Source organism: Microcaecilia unicolor, chromosome 1 (assembly GCF_901765095.1).
Source record: "Microcaecilia unicolor chromosome 1, aMicUni1.1, whole genome shotgun sequence".
In the NCBI taxonomy this organism is placed as follows: Eukaryota; Metazoa; Chordata; class Amphibia; order Gymnophiona; family Siphonopidae; genus Microcaecilia; species Microcaecilia unicolor.
The window spans coordinates 83,920,282-83,939,469 of record NC_044031.1 but is presented as its reverse complement, the minus strand read 5'-3'; the positions used below and the strand labels follow the sequence as shown (position 1 = coordinate 83,939,469).

At 46.5% G+C, this 19,188-nt stretch overlaps 1 protein-coding gene across 1 annotated transcript in view; it reads left to right on the top strand.

Annotated features, from left to right (window-relative positions):
- Positions 1 to 19,188, top strand: part of LOC115467117 (la-related protein 4B-like) — a 361,916-nt gene that overhangs the window by 166,851 nt on the left and 175,877 nt on the right. Inside the window, exons 7-8 of the mRNA XM_030198824.1 lie at positions 2,131 to 2,234; positions 16,873 to 16,983. Of these exons, the coding sequence (XP_030054684.1) occupies positions 2,131 to 2,234; positions 16,873 to 16,983 (215 nt within the window). The remainder of the gene's footprint in view (positions 1 to 2,130; positions 2,235 to 16,872; positions 16,984 to 19,188) is intronic.

Sequence of the window (19,188 nt, the reverse complement as noted above, 5' to 3'; positions counted from 1 at the left end):
GCTGAAGCATTTTAAACACTTTAAACATTTTAACTAAAATATGTCAGTGCTGTTTCTGGGCTGTCCTGAGCCCTCTGTAAGATGCCCCCTCTCTGGGAAAGGGGGGGCAAGGTAAAGGCTTATCTTTTCTATATTTACACTAAACTTCCACCTTATAAGAACTTAAGCAATGCAATATTGGGACAGACTGAAGGTCCATCAAGCCCAGTATCCTGTTTCCAAAAGTGGCTAATCCAGGTCACAAATACCTGGCAAGGTCCTCAATTCTTCTTCAAACATTTTCCCCAAGCTCATATACCAACAAAGATGTCAGTCTACATACTTTTGGTTATAAGAGTTGTATTTGTCTTCCTGTTGGCCAGAGCCTTTGAAAGGTCCATCCAGCTTTTTGTATCTTTTGCCCCACCTTGACTGAGATTGCGGTTTGTAAGAGAATAGAGATTATATAGACTTCATATACTTCATGTAGAGGCCAGATGATTTGATCTTAGGAAAGATGTCAAGGCTTTTAATGTAAGGGTCATGACTTTGAGATTGGCTATTTAAAGGTGACCTCTGTTAAGATGTGCTGACATGCACCATGGACTTGAGTTCATACATTTACATTTTACCATGGCTTTGAAACAGATGTGATGGCAGGCTTGGGTGGTGTGTTCGCCAGGGTCTCCGAGGGGCTCTACTCTGAGGGTTAGGGACCTGTTTGATCCTCCTCAAGTTCATTGATATGGTTGGAAACATAGCAATATGACAGGTAATAAAGACTACATTGCCTATCCTGTTTGTCCATTCACACCAAATAACAAGTTCTACAACCTCTGTGCTTGTCCAGTGCTTTGCGTTCAGGTATTGTCCTTTTTTTCACCATCTCCACTGGGAGGCTGTTCAATGCATCCACCTGTTTTTCTGTAAAGAAATATTTTCTTCTGACTCGTGAATATATCCCCTTTCCACCCCTGTTCTGTAATCCCTTGTTTATAGCTTCCTTTCAATTGAAAGAACATCACCTCTTGTGTATTCACATTGTGGAGTTATTTAAGTGCCTCTATAATATCTTCCCTTACCAGCTTCCTATAAAAGCATAATATAGAAGCACATACTGCATCAGGACATGTTTATCCACTTCTACACTAGCTGAGAACATTTTATCTTCTTTCTGACCTCATGTGAAACCTTCATTAAATTAGATACCTTATTTTCTAACTCCTTCTTTGCTTATACTCTATTCTGTCTATTAAAATGTTCTGTTACGTACTGTGTTGATATTGTAAGTAGTGTACTATGCCATAGTTTGCATTGTTTGAATATTTATTGCTGTAATTGTCTATTGCTTATGTGGTTATTTTTACTGTGCACCGCCTTCAGTGAATTTTTTTCAAAATGACGGTAAATAAATCCTAATAATAATAATACTGAAATCTTAGTCTACTCTCTTATGCTTTAGTAATCCCTTTTTGAATTGTTCTCTTAAGGAGTTTAAACCTACCCAGTTACTGGTTTGAGGGATGTGTTCTCTGTAGTATCAGCTTTATTACAGAATTGAGTTATGTCATGGGAATGAATTGCCACATATGCTGGATGGCTTTGGAAAGGTGCTCCATGTCAGTATCAGATGACACCAACCATCCGTGTGACTAGAATGGTGTCTGAGAACATCTCTTTTAGAAAGCAACTTTATTTTGTCAGTTTCTTAATGAAAGATATGTCACAAATGTCATGTCATCACTAAACGTTTGGGAGCTATAGGTCAAAACAGTATTTAAAAATTCATTGTTATGTTAACTTTATTGTATGAATGAAGTATAATAGACTAGAATTTGTATTACTACTGTGCCTTGGTAAATTGAATTTGACATGTGCATGGAACTGCCTTTACAAAATAATAATTAAAAAAAAAAAGCCTCCCCCCCTCCCCCCCCCCAGTTTCCAGAATAAACACGTAGGGGAACAACTGACCAGTTTGTGCTCACATTTTTATTTTCACCCTAGATTTCTAAAACTGTTTTTGAACACTGAGTAGAAATATGTTAAAGCATGTTTGAGCCAAACCTATACTTTAGTAAGTTTTTCAGAAGTTTGTTACAAATTGATTTTTTTTTCTTTTCTTGAAACATTTTCTTTCCTCATTTTTAGCATTGCCTTTAGTCCAGGTTGATGAAAAAGGAGAAAAGGTCAGGCCAAATCAAAATCGCTGCATTGTGATATTACGTGAAGTACCTGAATCTACACCTGTTGAAGTAAGCCAAATTTAAATTTTTCCTTTATTATGTGTTTTCTTTTTACTGGTCAACTATTGAGGTTTCTCTCTGACGTTTTTATACAGGTTTTGCTTTGACCCTCTGCAGTTTTGCAGTACTGGTACTTAAAATGAGGGGTGTGCCAAACGTGTTTTTTTTGTTTGTTAGGTTTTTTTCCTCTTTGATTTTATTTTTATTTTCACAGTGCCTTTTGACTTGTTAGACCAGTCATTCCCAAACCTAGTCCTGGAGGCACCTCAGCCAGTCAGATTTTCAGGATATCCACAATGAATATTCATGAGAGGTTTGCATGCACATCTGTCTCATGAATATTCATTGTGCATGTCTTGAAAACCTGACTGGCTGGGGTGCCTCCAGGTATGTGAACCACTGTTAGACTATCAATATAAGATCCCCATATTCCCCTCAATTTTTCCTCAATAAAAGTTATAAAAATGTGCGTGCAGTTGGCCATAATGTCTATCAGTGTGCATCATCAGGTCTTGGGCACTAACAAGCAGATGATCAAAAGCCGTGCGCTGTTCCAAACATCGCTCTAAAAATAGAGCTGGAACAGCGCAGGGAGTTATTGGACCTATGATCAGAGATGATGACATGCTAATTTAAGAGCTTGTAGCAGTGGTTCCATGGCCAGGATAAACAGAAGGGGCGAGAGCGGGCATCCCTGCCTAGTTCCCTGTTTGATCTCAAAAGAAGTTCCCTTTATTCCATTTACCAAAACTGTTGCTCGAGGTTTGTTATACAGTGCCCCCAATGCATCTCCATACCATCCTTGAATACCCATATGGTTTAACAGACCAAACAAGTATCCCCAGTCTACCTTATCAAATGCCTTTTCAGCATCCAAACTAAGAATCAAAGCTGGTTCCTGGTCTTGCTGGCTTTTTGCCATTGCCAAGAGCAGTCGTCTAACATTGTTCCCTGCTTGCCGGTTCCTCACAAAACCTACTTGTTCTTCCCCTATTAAGTCAGGAAGGAGTTGTCCTAATCTGGTGGCAAGAATGCGAGCCAGTATCTTTACATCTAAGTTTATCAGAGAGATTGGCCTATAGGAACCTGGTTGTGTGCTCTCCTTACCTGGCTTAGGTATCAAAGTGATTAGTGCATCGTTAGCATACAGGGGGAATTCTTTGTCTTCTACTACCTGTTCCAAGTATTTCCCCAGGGCTTCCAAACCTTCTTTCGATAGTATCTTATAATATTCTCCCATAAAGCCGTCAGGCCCAGGTGCCGAGTTCATGGCTAACGCTTTGATCGTATTTTGCAATTCTGTCCCTGTTATAGGACTATTTAACATGTCTATTTGTTGTGGCTGGAGTTTAGGGAAGCCCATTCGATCTAAATATTCCTCCAAGTCCCCTATGTCCTTTCTCGGCAAGCCCCCATATAGAGAACTAAAATAATTATGAAATATCTTCCCTATATCTTCACTCTTATTTTTTATCGCCCCCTTGTGGTCTTGCATTGCAGTGATTACCCGTCCTGGGGTCTCTGTTTTCAGCAGCCTTGCTAATATAGTGTCTGCTTTGTTACCAAAGCGTTGTAGTCTACATTTATAATATGTTAAGGATCTTATGGTCTGCTTGTGAATTAAGGTATTAAGGGTGATTTGGGCCGTTAAGTATTGTTCCTTATTTATTGCTGTTGGGTTTTTTATATGAACTTGTTTGGCTTTCTTAAGTTGGGTTTCTAAATGTAAAATTGCCCTTGCTTGCTTTTTCTTACGGCTTTGTACAAAGGCAATTATATCCCCCCGCACTACTGCCTTGGAGGCCATCCAGTATAGTTTTGGATTATTCATGTGCTGGTTATTAAACCGTTCATAATCCTTCCATTTAGCATTAAGGTAACGAGTGAATTCTTTGTCTCCATGTAAGTACATCGGGTATCTCCAACCCCCTCCATGCCTATAATACTCTGAGGCCTCTATCTCCATCCACACCATTGCATGATCTGATATTTCTATAGGGCCTATTCCAGTATCTCGTACCCAGGAGAACGCCGAACTGTCCAGGAGTATATAGTCTATTCTGGAGCTGGTACCATGTGCCCTGGATAAATGTGTATAATCTTTTGTCTCTGGATGTAATGCCCTCCAAGTGTCTACCAAGCCTAACGTGCGTATGAATGTCGAGAGTGCCCGCTTTCTACTCCCCCCTTGTGGTGCTTCTCTTGGATTAGTGGTGTCCATCATTGGGTCCATTACTAAGTTAAAGTCTCCACATATCAGCAATTTCAAAGACGCATACGGGGCACACTGTTTTATTAGGGTTTGGAAGAAATTTGGCGAGAAATCATTGGGCCCATATAAGGATATGACCAAGAACTCTTTATTTTGAAGCCAAAGATGTATTAGGACGTATCGTCCCTGGGGGTCTGCCTGGAGCAATTTTGCCTTAGCTGCTATTCCCTTCCTTATTAATATTGCTACTCCCTTTGACCTGCCTGCCGCAGGAGCAGAAAATACTTCCCCCACCCAAGCTCTTTTCAATTTACAGTGTTCGTCTTCCGAAAGTCTAGTTTCCTGTAGGCAGGCCACATCTGCTCTATGTCTCTGCAATGCCTGTAGTATTTTCGACCTTTTCACAGGAGTTGCTATGCCCCCAACGTTCCAAGATATGAACCGGATCATCTTAGCCATCCCAGCCTAGCATTAGCCATATTAAAATCCAGTTTTTCTTTAGTATGTTTGAGATTTGGGCGCCCAGCCTCGCCTTCCTCTCTATTGATCTGCTCTTATCTGTGGGTTCCTTGATTTTTGTTTTACTCAACGCATGTAGGGGTGTATTATTCCTACCCTCCCTCCCCGAAGTTATTCCCCTTCTCCTCTTACTACATATCTTCCCTTCTTCTCTTACTACATATCTTCCCTTCTTGTGGTTGTAATTTCAATTGTGTTAGTTGCTTCTGTGATAGTTCCCCTTCCCTCTTTAATCTCCTGTGTCCTGCTCTCTTCCGATTTTCTCCCCTCTTCCCTCCCTCCCTCTTTCCGTCCCGCCCCCCCCATTTCTCCTTCCCATAATCCTTGGTCCACCCCATCCACCTTATGGTGTAAGACTTATAATGATGGTTCCCCTCCCCCAGCCCGCTTATTCTCTATATTATCCAATTTCTTGTGTTCGATCTTGTGCAGGTCTAATTGTCTTCCCCCTCTAACTCAATATAGTGTAAAAGCCAACAAGTCCTCTTAAGTTATAGTTGTACTCCCTATGTCAGGGTATTCAAAGCTATACCTCAGATATCTTGTACTGGGTTCATGTGTTAGTGTCCTCAGAGTTCAGTTGATCTTGGAGCCCATCTTGTGCTTCTTGCGGTGTCTGAAATATTTTCCAGTTTCCATTTTGCAGTACTCTCAATTGTGCCGGATAAGCGGGCATGAATCTTCTATTCAATGTTGCTAATTTTGTGCATATTGGTCCAAAGGCTCGCCTGCGTTCCTGCAGTACTATCGAATAGTCCTGAAAGATTTTTATTTTTGCTCCATCAAATTTCAATGTGTCCCATTTCTGGCGTGCACCTCTTAGTATCTCAGTTTTGTGCACAAAGTTGTGGATCTTTGTAATAACTACTCTTGCTCTGCCATTTCCAGTTCCTTTTCGGCCTAATCGATGAGCGCGTTCCAGGCAGAGAGGCCCCGCGCTGTCCGACAGCGCAAATTCCTCTTTTAGCCAGCGTTCTAATTGTGTTTGAAGTAGTTGGTCAGGCACTGTCTCAGGAATTTCCACTATCCGCAAATTTGATCTCCGTGATCTGTTTTCTAGATCGTCTAGTTGTTGAGCCTGGGTTGCCGTTAATTTTTCCAATTCACGGACTCGCTCCCGCAAAGCATGTTCTGCCTCCTCGGCTACTACTATGCGGCCTTCCAGGTCCCCGGTCCTCCTTGTTGTATCTGCCAGTAATGTTTCTACCGCTGCTAGTTGTTCGGATATCTGGGCATACTGGGGCGCCATAGCTGTTTTGACGGCCTCCGTCAATTGTGCTAGTTGCGACGGGGTAAACACCGGAGACGAGTTCATCTGCGTAGGGCTTTCCGCCATTTTAGGCTCACTCGGTCCGCGCTGTCGTTCGGCTTCTTTCTTTACTGTTTTCCCAGGCATTGTTGTTGCTGTTCGAATTAGGTATTGGTCCATATAGGACTGCTCCTATGATCGCAAACCGCTGTTAGTTCGTTTATTTTTAGTGCTATTTTAGCGTTGCTGGGGGAGGGTTCTCAGAGAGACAGAAAACACGTCTTCTCCTCTCACTCCATCACCGGAAGTCATGACATGCTAATTTAAGCATGGAATTCTCTCTGATCATAGGGAAGAAGTGTGGGAGGATTGTGCCCAAGCAGGCTTGTTAGAAATGCTGGGGGGGGGGGGGGGTTAGGGGGGGCTGGAGACCCACTGGATCTCCAGCCCTCCCTGAGTCTGTGTCGGGGGACCGGAGGTTCCGCCGGACCTTCAGTCTCCTGTCGCTGGGGGTTTGTTGGTTCCTGTGGGGTGGAGGGGATGGGTTTGCTTCATTGGGGGGAATGGGGGGCCTGCTAGAATGCAAATGCATGGTGAACAGAGCTCACCATTCCTCCCCAATGATCTGCAAACCCTAACGCCAGCTCCGAGCTGGTGTAGGGTTTGCTGCGGCCAGCGAGCCAATCTTTGGCGAGCTGGTTGCTGATCATTGGGGATGAATAGGTTTAGCATGCGTTTGCATTCTGTTTGCGCTGAGAACCCTGTTTTGCATGCATTTGCATGCTACTTGCATTCAGAGCCATTGAGCGTGTTGTTTCATGAGCTCAGGGGCTCTGATCATGGGGCGGTAGCAAACAAAGGCGCTAATATGGCGCTAACAGCCTCTAGCACCTGCGTTTGCTTCTGATCGGGCAATAAGTGAAAATGGAGCTTGACGTGGAAGTGTGGTAGGGAATACGAGAAATAGGTGCTTCTGCTCGCAGCAGTTTTTTCTACTTTGAGTCATTTAGAATAGAACTAATAATGTTCTTTTCCTTTACATGGCTTCCCACTATTTCAGATCCTGTGGAATAGTTGTGTCCATCAACCAGCATGTGGAGATAGAGAACTGAAAACTGAGCTGAGACATCTCTTGGCATCCAGTCCAACTCCTCAGTATTTTCTATTTCCAGGTGGATGGGGTACTTTCCTGCCTCTGGTTTTGAGTGATTTGCTCCTAGTTTAGTTGGTCAGCTGGTCCCCAGTTGGTCTGCTGGTCCCCAGTTGAGCTTTGCGGGTGGCTTGAATCTGCAGAGTCATATCTAGAGGTCTTCAGCTCCCTGTCTCTGGTGCCTTAAAAGACCTACAAGATAGGAAACTAGAAGGCTCACTGAAACAAGCCTTTGAAGGTGGCCTCTTTGGGCCTTCAAGCGACCGTGTACAGCTTGTTCTTGGCATCAGCAGTTGGCAATACAAGATGGGCGTCATAATGCCCAGCTGGAAGTGGGTTGGCCTACTTGGCGGATGCTATTTATGACATGTTAAGGGTTGTGTCATCCAGCGTGTCTTTGGCTGTTACAGTACATAGGCAACTCTGGTTGTGACATTGGGCAGTGGAATCAGCATCAGTCATGTCTAGCAAAAGTGCCCTCTCGGGGCAAGTGGGTATTTGAAGAAGATCTCAGTAGTTTAGTGAAGGAACTGAGGGAAACTACTACTACTACTTATCATTTCTAAAGCGCTACTAGACGTGCGCAGCGCTGTACACTTGAACATGAAGAGACAGTACCTGCTTGACAGAGCTTACAATCTAATTAGGACAGACAAACAGGAGATAAGGAAATATTAAAATGAGGATGATAAAATAAAGGTACTGAACAAGTGAGTAAGGGTTAGGAATTAAAAGCAGCATCAAAAATGTGGGCTTTTAGCTTAGATTTGAAGACGGCCCGAGATGGAGCTTGATGTACCGGCTCAGGAAGTCTATTCCAGGCATATGGTGCAGCAAGATAAAAGGAACGGAGTCTGGAGTTAGTGGAGGAGAAGGGTGCAGATAAGAGAGATTTACACAGTGAATGGAGTTCCCAGAGAGGAATGTAGGGAGAGTGGAGAGGTACTGAGCAACTGCAGAGTGAATGCACTTATAGGTCAACTAAGCAATAGCAATTGCCAGAGGATAAGCTGAAAGCCTCTGGTTGTCTGTCTTTAGGGGGCTCTCAATGTCGATTTTGAGACGGCAGAAGGTACTGTTTACTTTCATGTGAACATGAAGTACTCCTCTGTCAGCACCCAATGCCTCCAGAACTCTGCAATGATGTGAGGCTGGTCTACTCTTCTCTTCCTCCAGTTGGAGGAAGTCTTCAGGAATTTTGGAAGGAGTGGGCCAAAATCATGCAGACCAGTGGGCTCTGGATATTCTGCATTCCTGCCTTTGCTTGGAGACAAGAGTAGCCTTCTGGAGCTCTCCTGGGGGGGGGGGGGGGGTAGACGTTCGAGTAGATCTTGACTCTCCCAGGCAGAACCCCAGGCAAGAAAAAACTCTGGCTACTAAGTAAGTATTAGATTCAATTAATGTTTATTCAAAGAAGCTAATAAGCAATTATTCAGATATTAAAGAAAATAAAAACCCCAATAGAGTATAATATGTAGCAAATAGAGTTTTCCTTGGGAGCTGTCAATATGTCCACCTAAAGTGTAGACACACTGAGCCCCCCCTCAGTTCTTTTTCCTCATATACATTTTCTTTCCTTCTTCATTATTTTAATTACCCTTCCTACTTAATGAATATGCATCTTTCCAGATTATTCTATTTCCTTTTATGGTGAATCCTGTTCCAGCAGCACTTTCTATCATTTATTCACTCGTTTCATGTACTGCTAGGGCCTGTCATGCACATAATCATAAGGTTTCATTTGATATGGTTTGACCTATGTCCTTGTTAAACATAGTCATCATACTAGCCCCCTCCACCCTCTTGCTGAGCTTACAATTTCACCCACACACACTTACTTCTCCTTCTGATTGTTTATCTGGATACTGCAGGTGTCCTTAGTCATAGGAGTCTTTGTCTCTTAGTTGCTGACCAGCAACTTATCACAAGTTAGCATAGGCCAAATGTCAAACCACAAATTTCTACAGCCTTACAAAGGTAGTTACCAAAAAAATAGTTTTATAGCTGTCTTGCAATTCCAGATCTGCTCCCAGCTCAAGAAAAGCAAAATAGCTATATTAACCCATTAGTGCCCACTGTTCCCATATGGGAACCATCAATTTGTTCCCATATGGCTTATTATGGGAACATTGGGCACTAATGGGTTAAAATAAAAACTAGAAATATAGAGGGTTTGCACCTTGCTATGGCCTATAATGACTTGAAGTATTATATTTGTTTTTTCCCTAAAAATAGAAGTTACAAATCCTTGAGATACAAGTGTAATTTGAGTACCTATAAATTGTATGTAGCATGCATTCTCCGAGGACAAGCAGGCTGCTTGTTCTCACTGATGGGTGACGTCCACGGCAGCCCCTCCAATCGGAAACTTCACTAGCAAAGTCCTTTGCTAGCCCTCGCGCGCCCGCGCGCACCGCGCATGCGCGGCCGTCTTCCCGCCCGAAACCGGCTCGAGCCGGCCAGTCTTCTTTTGTCCGCACTCGGTACGGTCGTGTTTTCGCCGTGTCGAGCCCCGGAAAGTCGACCTCGCGCGTCCAATTTATTTGAGCGTGTTTTTTTTCCTTCGGGAAAGTTTATCTCTTAGTCGGGAAGTGCTCCGGAAACCCCCGCCGGGTTTCGTGTAAATCCTCCCCGTACTTCCAGCTTTTTGCCCCGGTAAGTTTTCTTTCGTCGTCGGGGTAGGCCTCTTTTTGGCCTCGGTCGAGATTTTTCTCCCTCTAAATTTTGGTGCTTCAATTTTCGCCATTTCGGCTTTTGATTTCGCCGGCGTGATTTTTCCGCCCATGACATCGAAGCCTTCCAGCGGCTTCAAGAAGTGCACCCAGTGCGCCCGGGTTATCTCGCTCACTGATCGACACTCGTCGTGTCTTCAGTGTCTGGGGGCCGAGCACCGCCCTCAGAACTGTAGTCTGTGTTCCCTGCTTCAAAGGCGGACTCAGGTAGCGAGACTAGCCCAGTGGAACGTGTTGTTCTCGGGCTCTTCGTCGGCATCGGCACCGGGATCTTCGAGTGCATCGACGTCGTCAGCGTCCAGACCATCTTCCTCGGCCGCCCCTGCATCGAGTGCATCGAGGCATCGGGCCTCTGCATCGGCGCCGAGACATCGGATAGCTGCATCGACGTCGGTGGTACCAGGACCTCGTCTGCTGATGTCGTCGGACGGTGGTGCACCGGGTGGAGTGCAGGTGAGGGCTGTCCATTCCCCTGCTGGTGGCGGTGAGCCCTCGGGTGGGTCTCCGCCTACCCTGAGGGCTCCTGCGGTACAGCCCCCCCGAGATCGACCTTCTTCAGTCTCGGCCCCGAGGAAGCGACGGATGGATTCGACGTCCTCCTCGTCGGTGCCGGGGAGCTCCGGTGACATGCTTCGGAAGAAATCGAAGAAGCATCGACACCGGTCTCCTCCCCGTGTCGGCACCGAGAGCTCTGGGTCGCCGAGGGATTCGGCACCCAGCAGGCATCGGCACCGAGAGGACCGCTCACCCTCTGTTCAAGAGGTGTCGATGCGCTCCGCTCTGGACAGCCCGGAACAGCCTCCACGCCCGGAACAGGTACTGACGTCGACGCCTGCATCGACCTCTCAGCCTTTCTCTGCAGCCACTCTAAACGAGAGCCTCCGGGCCGTTCTCCCAGAGATTCTGGGAGAGCTGTTGCGCCCTACCCCTCCGGTACCGGCGGTGCTTGCGCCTCCGGTACCGTCGAGCGTGGCGCCGGCTGGCCCATCGCCCAGGTTGAGGTCCCCGACGTCGGTACCGCGTGCGGTGCCGACCGCGGCCACCTCCCAGGAAGGCTCCCCGACCACGTCGGCGGAGGGAGCTTCGCCGATGCGGGCAAGGGAGTCTACCACTCGACGCCCCCATCGTGGACGGGGTTCCACGGAGTCGAGCAGGGCGAGGTTGCAGACACAGGTCCGGGAACTTGTGTCTGACACCGAGGGTGAGGCCTCGTGGGAGGAAGAGGAAGATCCCAGATATTTCTCTGACGAGGAGTCTGAGGGTCTTCCGTCTGATCCCACTCCCTCTCCTGAGAGACAGCTTTCTCCTCCCGAGAGTCTGTCTTTCGCTTCCTTTGTCCGGGAGATGTCTACGGCCATCCCCTTCCCGGTGGTTGTGGAGGACGAGCCCAGGGCTGAAATGTTTGAGCTCCTGGACTATCCTTCTCCACCTAAGGAAGCGTCCACTGTTCCCTTGCACCATGTCCTGAAGAAGACATTGCTTGCGAACTGGACCAAGCCATTAACTAATCCCCACATTCCCAAGAAGATCGAGTCCCAGTACCGGATCCATGGGGACCCAGAGCTGATGCGCACTCAGTTGCCTCATGACTCTGGAGTTGTGGATTTGGCCCTAAAGAAGGCTAAGAGTTCTAGGGAACATGCTTCGGCGCCCCCGGGCAAGGACGCTAGAACCTTAGACTCCTTTGGGAGGAAGGCCTACCATTCCTCTATGCTCGTGTCCAAGATCCAGTCCTACCAGCTCTACACGAGCATACACATGCGGAACAATGTGCGGCAGTTGGCGGGCTTGGTTGATGCTCTTCCCCCTGAGCAAGCCAAGCCTTTTCAGGAGGTGGTCAGGCAGCTGAAGGCGTGCAGAAAATTCCTGGCCAGAGGAGTTTATGACACTTTTGATGTTGCGTCCAGGGCCGCTGCTCAAGGTGTGGTGATGCGCAGGCTCTCATGGCTGCGTGCCGCCGACCTGGAGAATCGAATCCAGCAGCGGATTGCGGACTCGCCTTGCCGTGCGGATAACATTTTTGGCGAAAAAGTCGAACAGGTGGTAGAGTCTCTCCACCAGCGGGACACCGCATTCGACAAGTTCGCCCGCCGGCAGCCTTCAGCTTCTACCTCTACAGGTAGACGATTTTTCGGGGGAAGGAAGACTGTTCCCTATACTTCTGGCAAGCGTAGGTACAATCCTCCTTCCCGACAGCCTGCGGCCCAGGCTAAGCCCCAGCGCGCTCGCTCTCGTCAGCAGCGTGCGACTCAGCAAGGCCCCGCGGCTCCCCAGCAAAAGCAAGGGGCGAGCTTTTTGACTGGCTCCAGCAGAGCATAGCCGACATCCAAGTGTCAGTGCCGGGCGACCTGCCTGTCGGAGGGAGGTTGAAAGCTTTTCACCAAAGGTGGCCTCTCATAACCTCCGATCAGTGGGTTCTCCAAATAGTCCGGCAAGGATACACCCTCAATTTGGCCTCAAAACCTCCAAATTGTCCTCCGGGAGCTCAGTCCTACAGCTTCCAGCACAAGCAGGTACTTGCAGAGGAACTCTCCGCCCTTCTCAGCGCCAATGCGGTCGAGCCCGTGCCATCCGGGCAAGAAGGGCTGGGATTCTATTCCAGGTACTTCCTTGTGGAAAAGAAAACAGGGGGGATGCGTCCCATCCTAGACCTAAGGGCCCTGAACAAATATCTCGTAAAAGAAAAGTTCAGGATGCTTTCCCTGGGCACCCTTCTCCCCATGATTCAGCAAAACGATTGGCTATGCTCTCTGGACTTGAAGGATGCCTACACACACATCCCGATACTGCCAGCTCACAGACAGTATCTGCGATTTCAGCTGGGCACACGCCACTTCCAGTACTGTGTGCTACCCTTTGGGCTCGCCTCCGCACCCAGGGTGTTCACAAAGTGCCTAGCTGTGGTAGCAGCGGCGCTTCGCAGGCTGGGGGTGCACGTGTTCCCATATCTCGACGATTGGCTGGTGAAGAACACATCCGAGGCAGGAGCCCTGCAGTCCATGCAGATGACTATTCGCCTCCTGGAGCTTCTGGGGTTTGTGATAAATTACCCAAAGTCCCATCTTCTCCCAGTGCAGAAACTCGAATTCATCGGAGCCCTGCTGGATTCTCGGACGGCTCGTGCCTATCTCCCAGAGACGAGAGCCAACAACTTATTGTCCCTCGTCTCGCGGGTGCGAGCGTCCCAGCAGATCACAGCTCGGCAGATGTTGAGATTGCTGGGCCACATGGCCTCCACAGTTCATGTGACTCCCATGGCCCGCCTTCACATGAGATCTGCTCAATGGACCCTAGCCTCCCAGTGGTATCAGGCCGCTGGGGGTCTAGAGGACGTGATCCACCTGTCCACGAGTTTTCTCGAATCCCTGTTTTGGTGGACGATTTGCTCCAATTTGACTCTGGGACGTCCCTTCCAAATTCCTCAGCCACAAAAAGTGCTGACCACGGATGCGTCTCTCCTGGGATGGGGAGCTCATGTCGATGGGCTTCACACCCAAGGAAGTTGGTCCCTCCAAGAACGCGATCTACAGATCAATCTTCTGGAGTTGCGAGCGATCTGGAACGCTCTGAAGGCTTTCAGAGATCGGCTGTCCCACCAAATTATCCAAATTCAGACAGACAATCAGGTTGCCATGTACTATGTCAACAAGCAGGGGGGCACCGGATCTCGCCCCCTGTGTCAGGAAGCCGTCAGCATGTGGCTCGGGCTCGCCGTCAGGGCATGGTGCTCCAAGCCACATATCTGGCAGGCGTAAACAACAGTCTGGCCGACAGGTTGAGCAGGATTATGCAACCTCACGAGTGGTCGCTCAATTCCCGTGTGGTGCGACAGATCTTCCAGGCGTGGGGCACCCCCCTGGTGGATCTCTTCGCATCTCAAGTGAACCACAAGGTCCCTCAGTTCTGTTCCAGGCTTCAGGCCCACGGCAGACTGGCGTCGGATGCCTTCCTCCTGGATTGGGGGGAAGGTCTGCTGTATGCTTATCCCCCCATACCTCTGGTGGGGAAGACTTTGTTGAAACTCAAGCAAGACCGAGGCACCATGATTCTGATTGCTCCCTTTTGGCCGCGTCAGATCTGGTTCCCTCTTCTTCTGGAGTTATCCTCCGAAGAACCGTGGAGATTGGAGTGTTTTCCGACCCTCATCTCGCAGGACGACGGGGCTCTTCTGCATCCCAACCTCCAGTCCCTGGCTCTCACGGCCTGGATGTTGAGGGCGTAGACTTTGCCTCTTTGGGTCTGCCAGAGGGTGTCTCCCGCATCTTGCTTGCTTCCAGGAAAGACTCCACTAAGAGAAGTTACTTCTTTCATTGGAGGAGGTTTGCCGTCTGGTGTGACAGCAAGGCCCTAGATCCTCGCTCTTGTCCTACACAGACCCTGCTTGAATACCTTCTGCACTTGTCTGAGTCTGGTCTGAAGACCAACTCCGTAAGGGTTCACCTTAGTGCAATCAGTGCATACCATTACCAAGTGGAAGGTAAGCCGATCTCAGGACAGCCTTTAGTTGTTCGCTTCATGAGAGGTTTGCTTTTGTCAAAGCCCCCTGTCAAGCCTCCTACAGTGTCATGGGATCTCAATGTCGTTCTCACCCAGCTGATGAAACCTCCTTTTGAGCCACTGAATTCCTGCCATCTGAAGTACTTGACCTGGAAGGTCATTTTCTTGGTGGCGGTTACTTCAGCTCGTAGAGTCAGTGAGCTTCAGGCCCTGGTAGCCCAGGCCCCTTACACCAAATTTCATCATAACAGAGTAGTCCTCCGCACTCACCCTAAGTTCCTGCCAAAGGTCGTGTCGGAGTTCCATCTGAACCAGTCAATTGTCTTGCCAACATTCTTTCCCCGTCCTCATTCCTGCCCTGCTGAACGTCAGCTGCACACTTTGGACTGCAAGAGAGCATTGGCCTTCTACCTGGAGCGGACACAGCCCCACAGACGGTTCGCCCAATTGTTTGTTTCTTTTGATCCCAATAGGAGGGGAGTGGCTGTAGGGAAACGCACCATATCCAATTGGCTAGCAGATTGCATTTCCTTCACTTACGCCCAGGCGGGGCTGGCTCTTGAGGGTCATGTCACGGCTCATAATGTTAGAGCCATGGCTGCGTCGGTAGCCCACTTGAAGTCAGCCTCCATTGAAGAAATTTGCAAAGCTGCGACGTGGGCTTCTGTCCACACATTCACATCCCATTACTGCCTGCAGCAGGATACCCGACGCGACAGTCGGTTCGGGCAGTCAGTTCTTCAGAACCTGTTTGGGCTTTAGGATCCAACTCCACCCCCCGAGGGCCCTGTTTGTTCTGTTCCAGGCTACACTCTCAGTTAGTTGGTAAATTTTTTAGGTCAATCTCAGTTATGTCCTCGCCGTTGCGAGGCCCAATTGACCAATGTTGTTGTTTTGAGTGAGCCTGGGGGCTAGGGATACCCCATCAGTGAGAACAAGCAGCCTGCTTGTCCTCGGAGAAAGCGAATGCTACATACCTGTAGAAGGTATTCTCCGAGGACAGCAGGCTGATTGTTCTCACAAACCCGCCCGCCTCCCCTTTGGAGTTGAGTCTTTCCTTGAAGTGTATTGTCTTGCTACATACTGGACTGGCCGGCTCGAGCCGGTTTCGGGCGGGAAGACGGCCGCGCATGCGCGGTGCGCGCGGGCGCGCGAGGGCTAGCAAAGGACTTTGCTAGTGAAGTTTCCGATTGGAGGGGCTGCCGTGGACGTCACCCATCAGTGAGAACAATCAGCCTGCTGTCCTCGGAGAATACCTTCTACAGGTATGTAGCATTCGCTTTGCCTGAGAACATTTTATATTACAGTCGCAACCATTGAGCCAGTGCAAAAATTGATTCAAAGAGTGCCGGTCCCCTTGCCAGATCATAAATAAATCTATAAATGTATTCCATATTAATAAAATTGAATGAGATGAATATATAAAGTGTTCTTCAAACTGCTCCATGTATAAACATACCAGTGAAGGAGCTTTAATTATGAAGGAACAGTTTATTAAAGGTCTTTCTTTTTTCGGCCAGTTTTTGGGCATGTGGTGAGTTAGGTAGTTGCCCACTGGTATACAATAACAGTGTGTAGTTTTAATTGTCTTAAGGAGGTTTGTCATTTTATATATTGTATTGTGTGTTTGTCGGTGAAGTTGATTGTGTATATAGGAATTTGGTATAGAAAGTTTTGCTTTAAATATATACAAACTAGGAAAAAATGCCCGTTTCTGAGCGCAATGAAACGGGCGCTAGCAAGGGGCCCCCTCCCTCCGTCCCTCCAAGCTACTTGCCTTGTTAGTTGTTCGCTGTGGCGTTTCCGTTTCGGCCCTCGAGTGTCATAGATCCGCCCTCGACGTCATGACGTTTTGACGCGAGGGTGGTGCAGACACTCCAGGGCACACTGGATATCTCTTCGGCCCTCGAGTGTCATAGCTCCGCCCTCGACGTCATGACGTTTTGATGAGAGGGCGGTGCAGACACTCCAGGGCACACCGGATATCTCGGGCGCCTCAACTTCCGTGGAGGCTTCAGAACATTGGGGTTGCCTTTTATATAGAGAGATTTGGGTGGAGGACCTTCTGTATGAGTATCTTCTAAATCCCACTCCTAGCAAAGACTGTAATAGGGAGCTGGAACTTCATGAAACAAATTCTTATCATTTTTGACTATCGAATTATTAACTCTTAAGAAAAAGAAATGAAAATTCTTTTCTATTTTTTTTCTTTCTTACCGTATACATCTTTCTGTTAAGTTAGTACACAAAATAATGTGCTGCTGCTGATGTATTTCCTTTTTTTGTAGGAGGTAGAGGAACTTTTCAAGGGTGATAACTTGCCTAAATTTATCAACTGTGAGTTTGCCTATAATGACAATTGGTTTATTACATTTGAATCAGAAGCAGATGCACAGCAGGTAAGTAATCTGTATATTAAATTTTATGTTAAATATGTATGTTTTGTTGAACAATGGGTTGTATAGACTCATCAAATATTTCTTTTCCTCGGTATAGTACATTAAAAATAAATCATCTAGAGTAGGGTATTTTTCAGGTAATTTCATTTTTTATTTTATAAAGGCACTGTATTAAAACATGTTTGATAGGAAATGTTTTAAAAGAGCATCCCAAACCATAAGGAAAGGAAATACCCTGCAAATCCACACTAAGAAGGAACATGGTAGAGATTGCCCCATAGAAGGCATTCGGGAGCTGGAGTTGAAATTGATTGGCTTCGTGAAAGTAACCCAGCAAGGCTGTGTGTTAGTACATTGCCTGCACTAGTGGTCCTTAAATTTATAAATTTATGAATGTCTAAATATTTTTATAACATTTTAAATATTATATAAATCAAGGTCTCAATTGAATTCATAAATCAAAAAAACAATTTAACATGGTAAACTCTATAGAGTTCTCAAATTATACTGATGCTATGCTTTGCCAATGGGAAAAAAGAGTGAAAGGCACCAGGACAAGGAAACAGGATGGTCCAAAGGCTCAGTTTATTAAAAAAAAAATCACAAAGCAGATGCAACATACAATCTTCTAGAACTATCAAAGGCGCGGAAGTTGGAAGGATGCCACCGGTTTCATGGATCACTTTTGTGATTTTACTACTGTTTTATAGTTCACAATTTTGTGGCATACAGCACATCACAGTCAGCAGGATTTCTTAGGCTTATTCCTGCAATTCTCACAGGTAGACCCCTGATGAAGGCATACTTACCGAAACACTAGTGTGTTGGGGATTCCTTGACATCTAGTTCCGCTGTGGAAGACTGTATTTGATACATGCATTGGGATTTTGTCGACTTACTACCTGTGGTCGGTAGATCTGGAAGACTCTATTTTGCACTTGCTTTTTTTTTTTTTGTTTAAATAAACTGAGTCTTTTGATCATCCTGGTGCCTTCTACTCTTTTTTTTATTTTTCCTGTTGTCATTTACCTGTGAAAGGTTTGTTTTTACTACATACTGCCATATCGAAAGACTTAACTCTTACTAAATATTGGATAATAAATTAGTTTACAAAGTAGCAACAGTTTGACCATCCCTTAATAATGCATTGCTATATTGAGTGCTAAACCATAAGACAGCACTCAGTGAAGAAGTGAATCTTTACTACTGTGAGCAGTATACTGTTAAAACATTTTGACTGGGCTCTGATTGGCTTGGAGTTTGAAATTACCCAGCAGTTGTTGACTGTGGCTTCAGTTTCAGCCTGGGAGAAGAGAGAGAGATCCTTTTGCTGAAGCCCTGTAAAATCTGTTATATTTGATAACTAGTGAACAGCTATATGCCCTGATCTCCCCAGGTACTTTCTAGGAAGTAAACAAATGTTTAGTTAGTGTTATAATTGATCCATATTTCAGTTACCTATTATTGTTTGCTGATTGCACTATTTTGTTACACTGTTCAATTTTTAAAAGACAAACAATATTTCGTTTACTCCCTCTCTGGACTGATAAAGAATCCTGGTGGTTTGTATGTTGGGTCTGTGAGTGCTTTCTGGGAACTGTGGGACTACTGGGAGTGAGGCCCCAGTAACCTAGGAATCATTGGGAGACTCGCCCAGCGGCGGTTGTGACCCAGTCGGTGGGAAGAGGGTGCTAGTTTAGAGCACACACAGCAGGTGTGGGCAGACCTGAGCTGTGCTGGGGATAGACTTTCTAAGTGGCCGCAGGGCAATCCAAGGTGGGTGGCTAGGAATTTCGTGACACAAAACATTTAATAAAACTGCATCAGTTGAACAAGAAACTGCTTAAAATAATTTAGATTACAAAACCAACATTTGCTATTCAGATGAACACAGTGGGGAACTATGAAAAAAACCAGGTACTACTACAAAACCTAAAGAAACAGAAAAAAATTGTTGCATCTTATTTTCAACAACTACGCCTTGATTTACCAGGAAAAAGGGGGGCAGGCACTTGCTCTTTAAGCTCTCAGTAAGAGTACGCCGACACCTAAGCCAAAACTGACAATCAAATAAATGTCACAGATGTCTAATTTTAAAGGGTTCGGTTTCACTTCCCCTTCCTTACAGTTTGGCAGTTATATCCACATGGCAAATTTAACAGAAGGACTGCATCTTTTCGTTAATGAAAGGATATCTTCAAACAT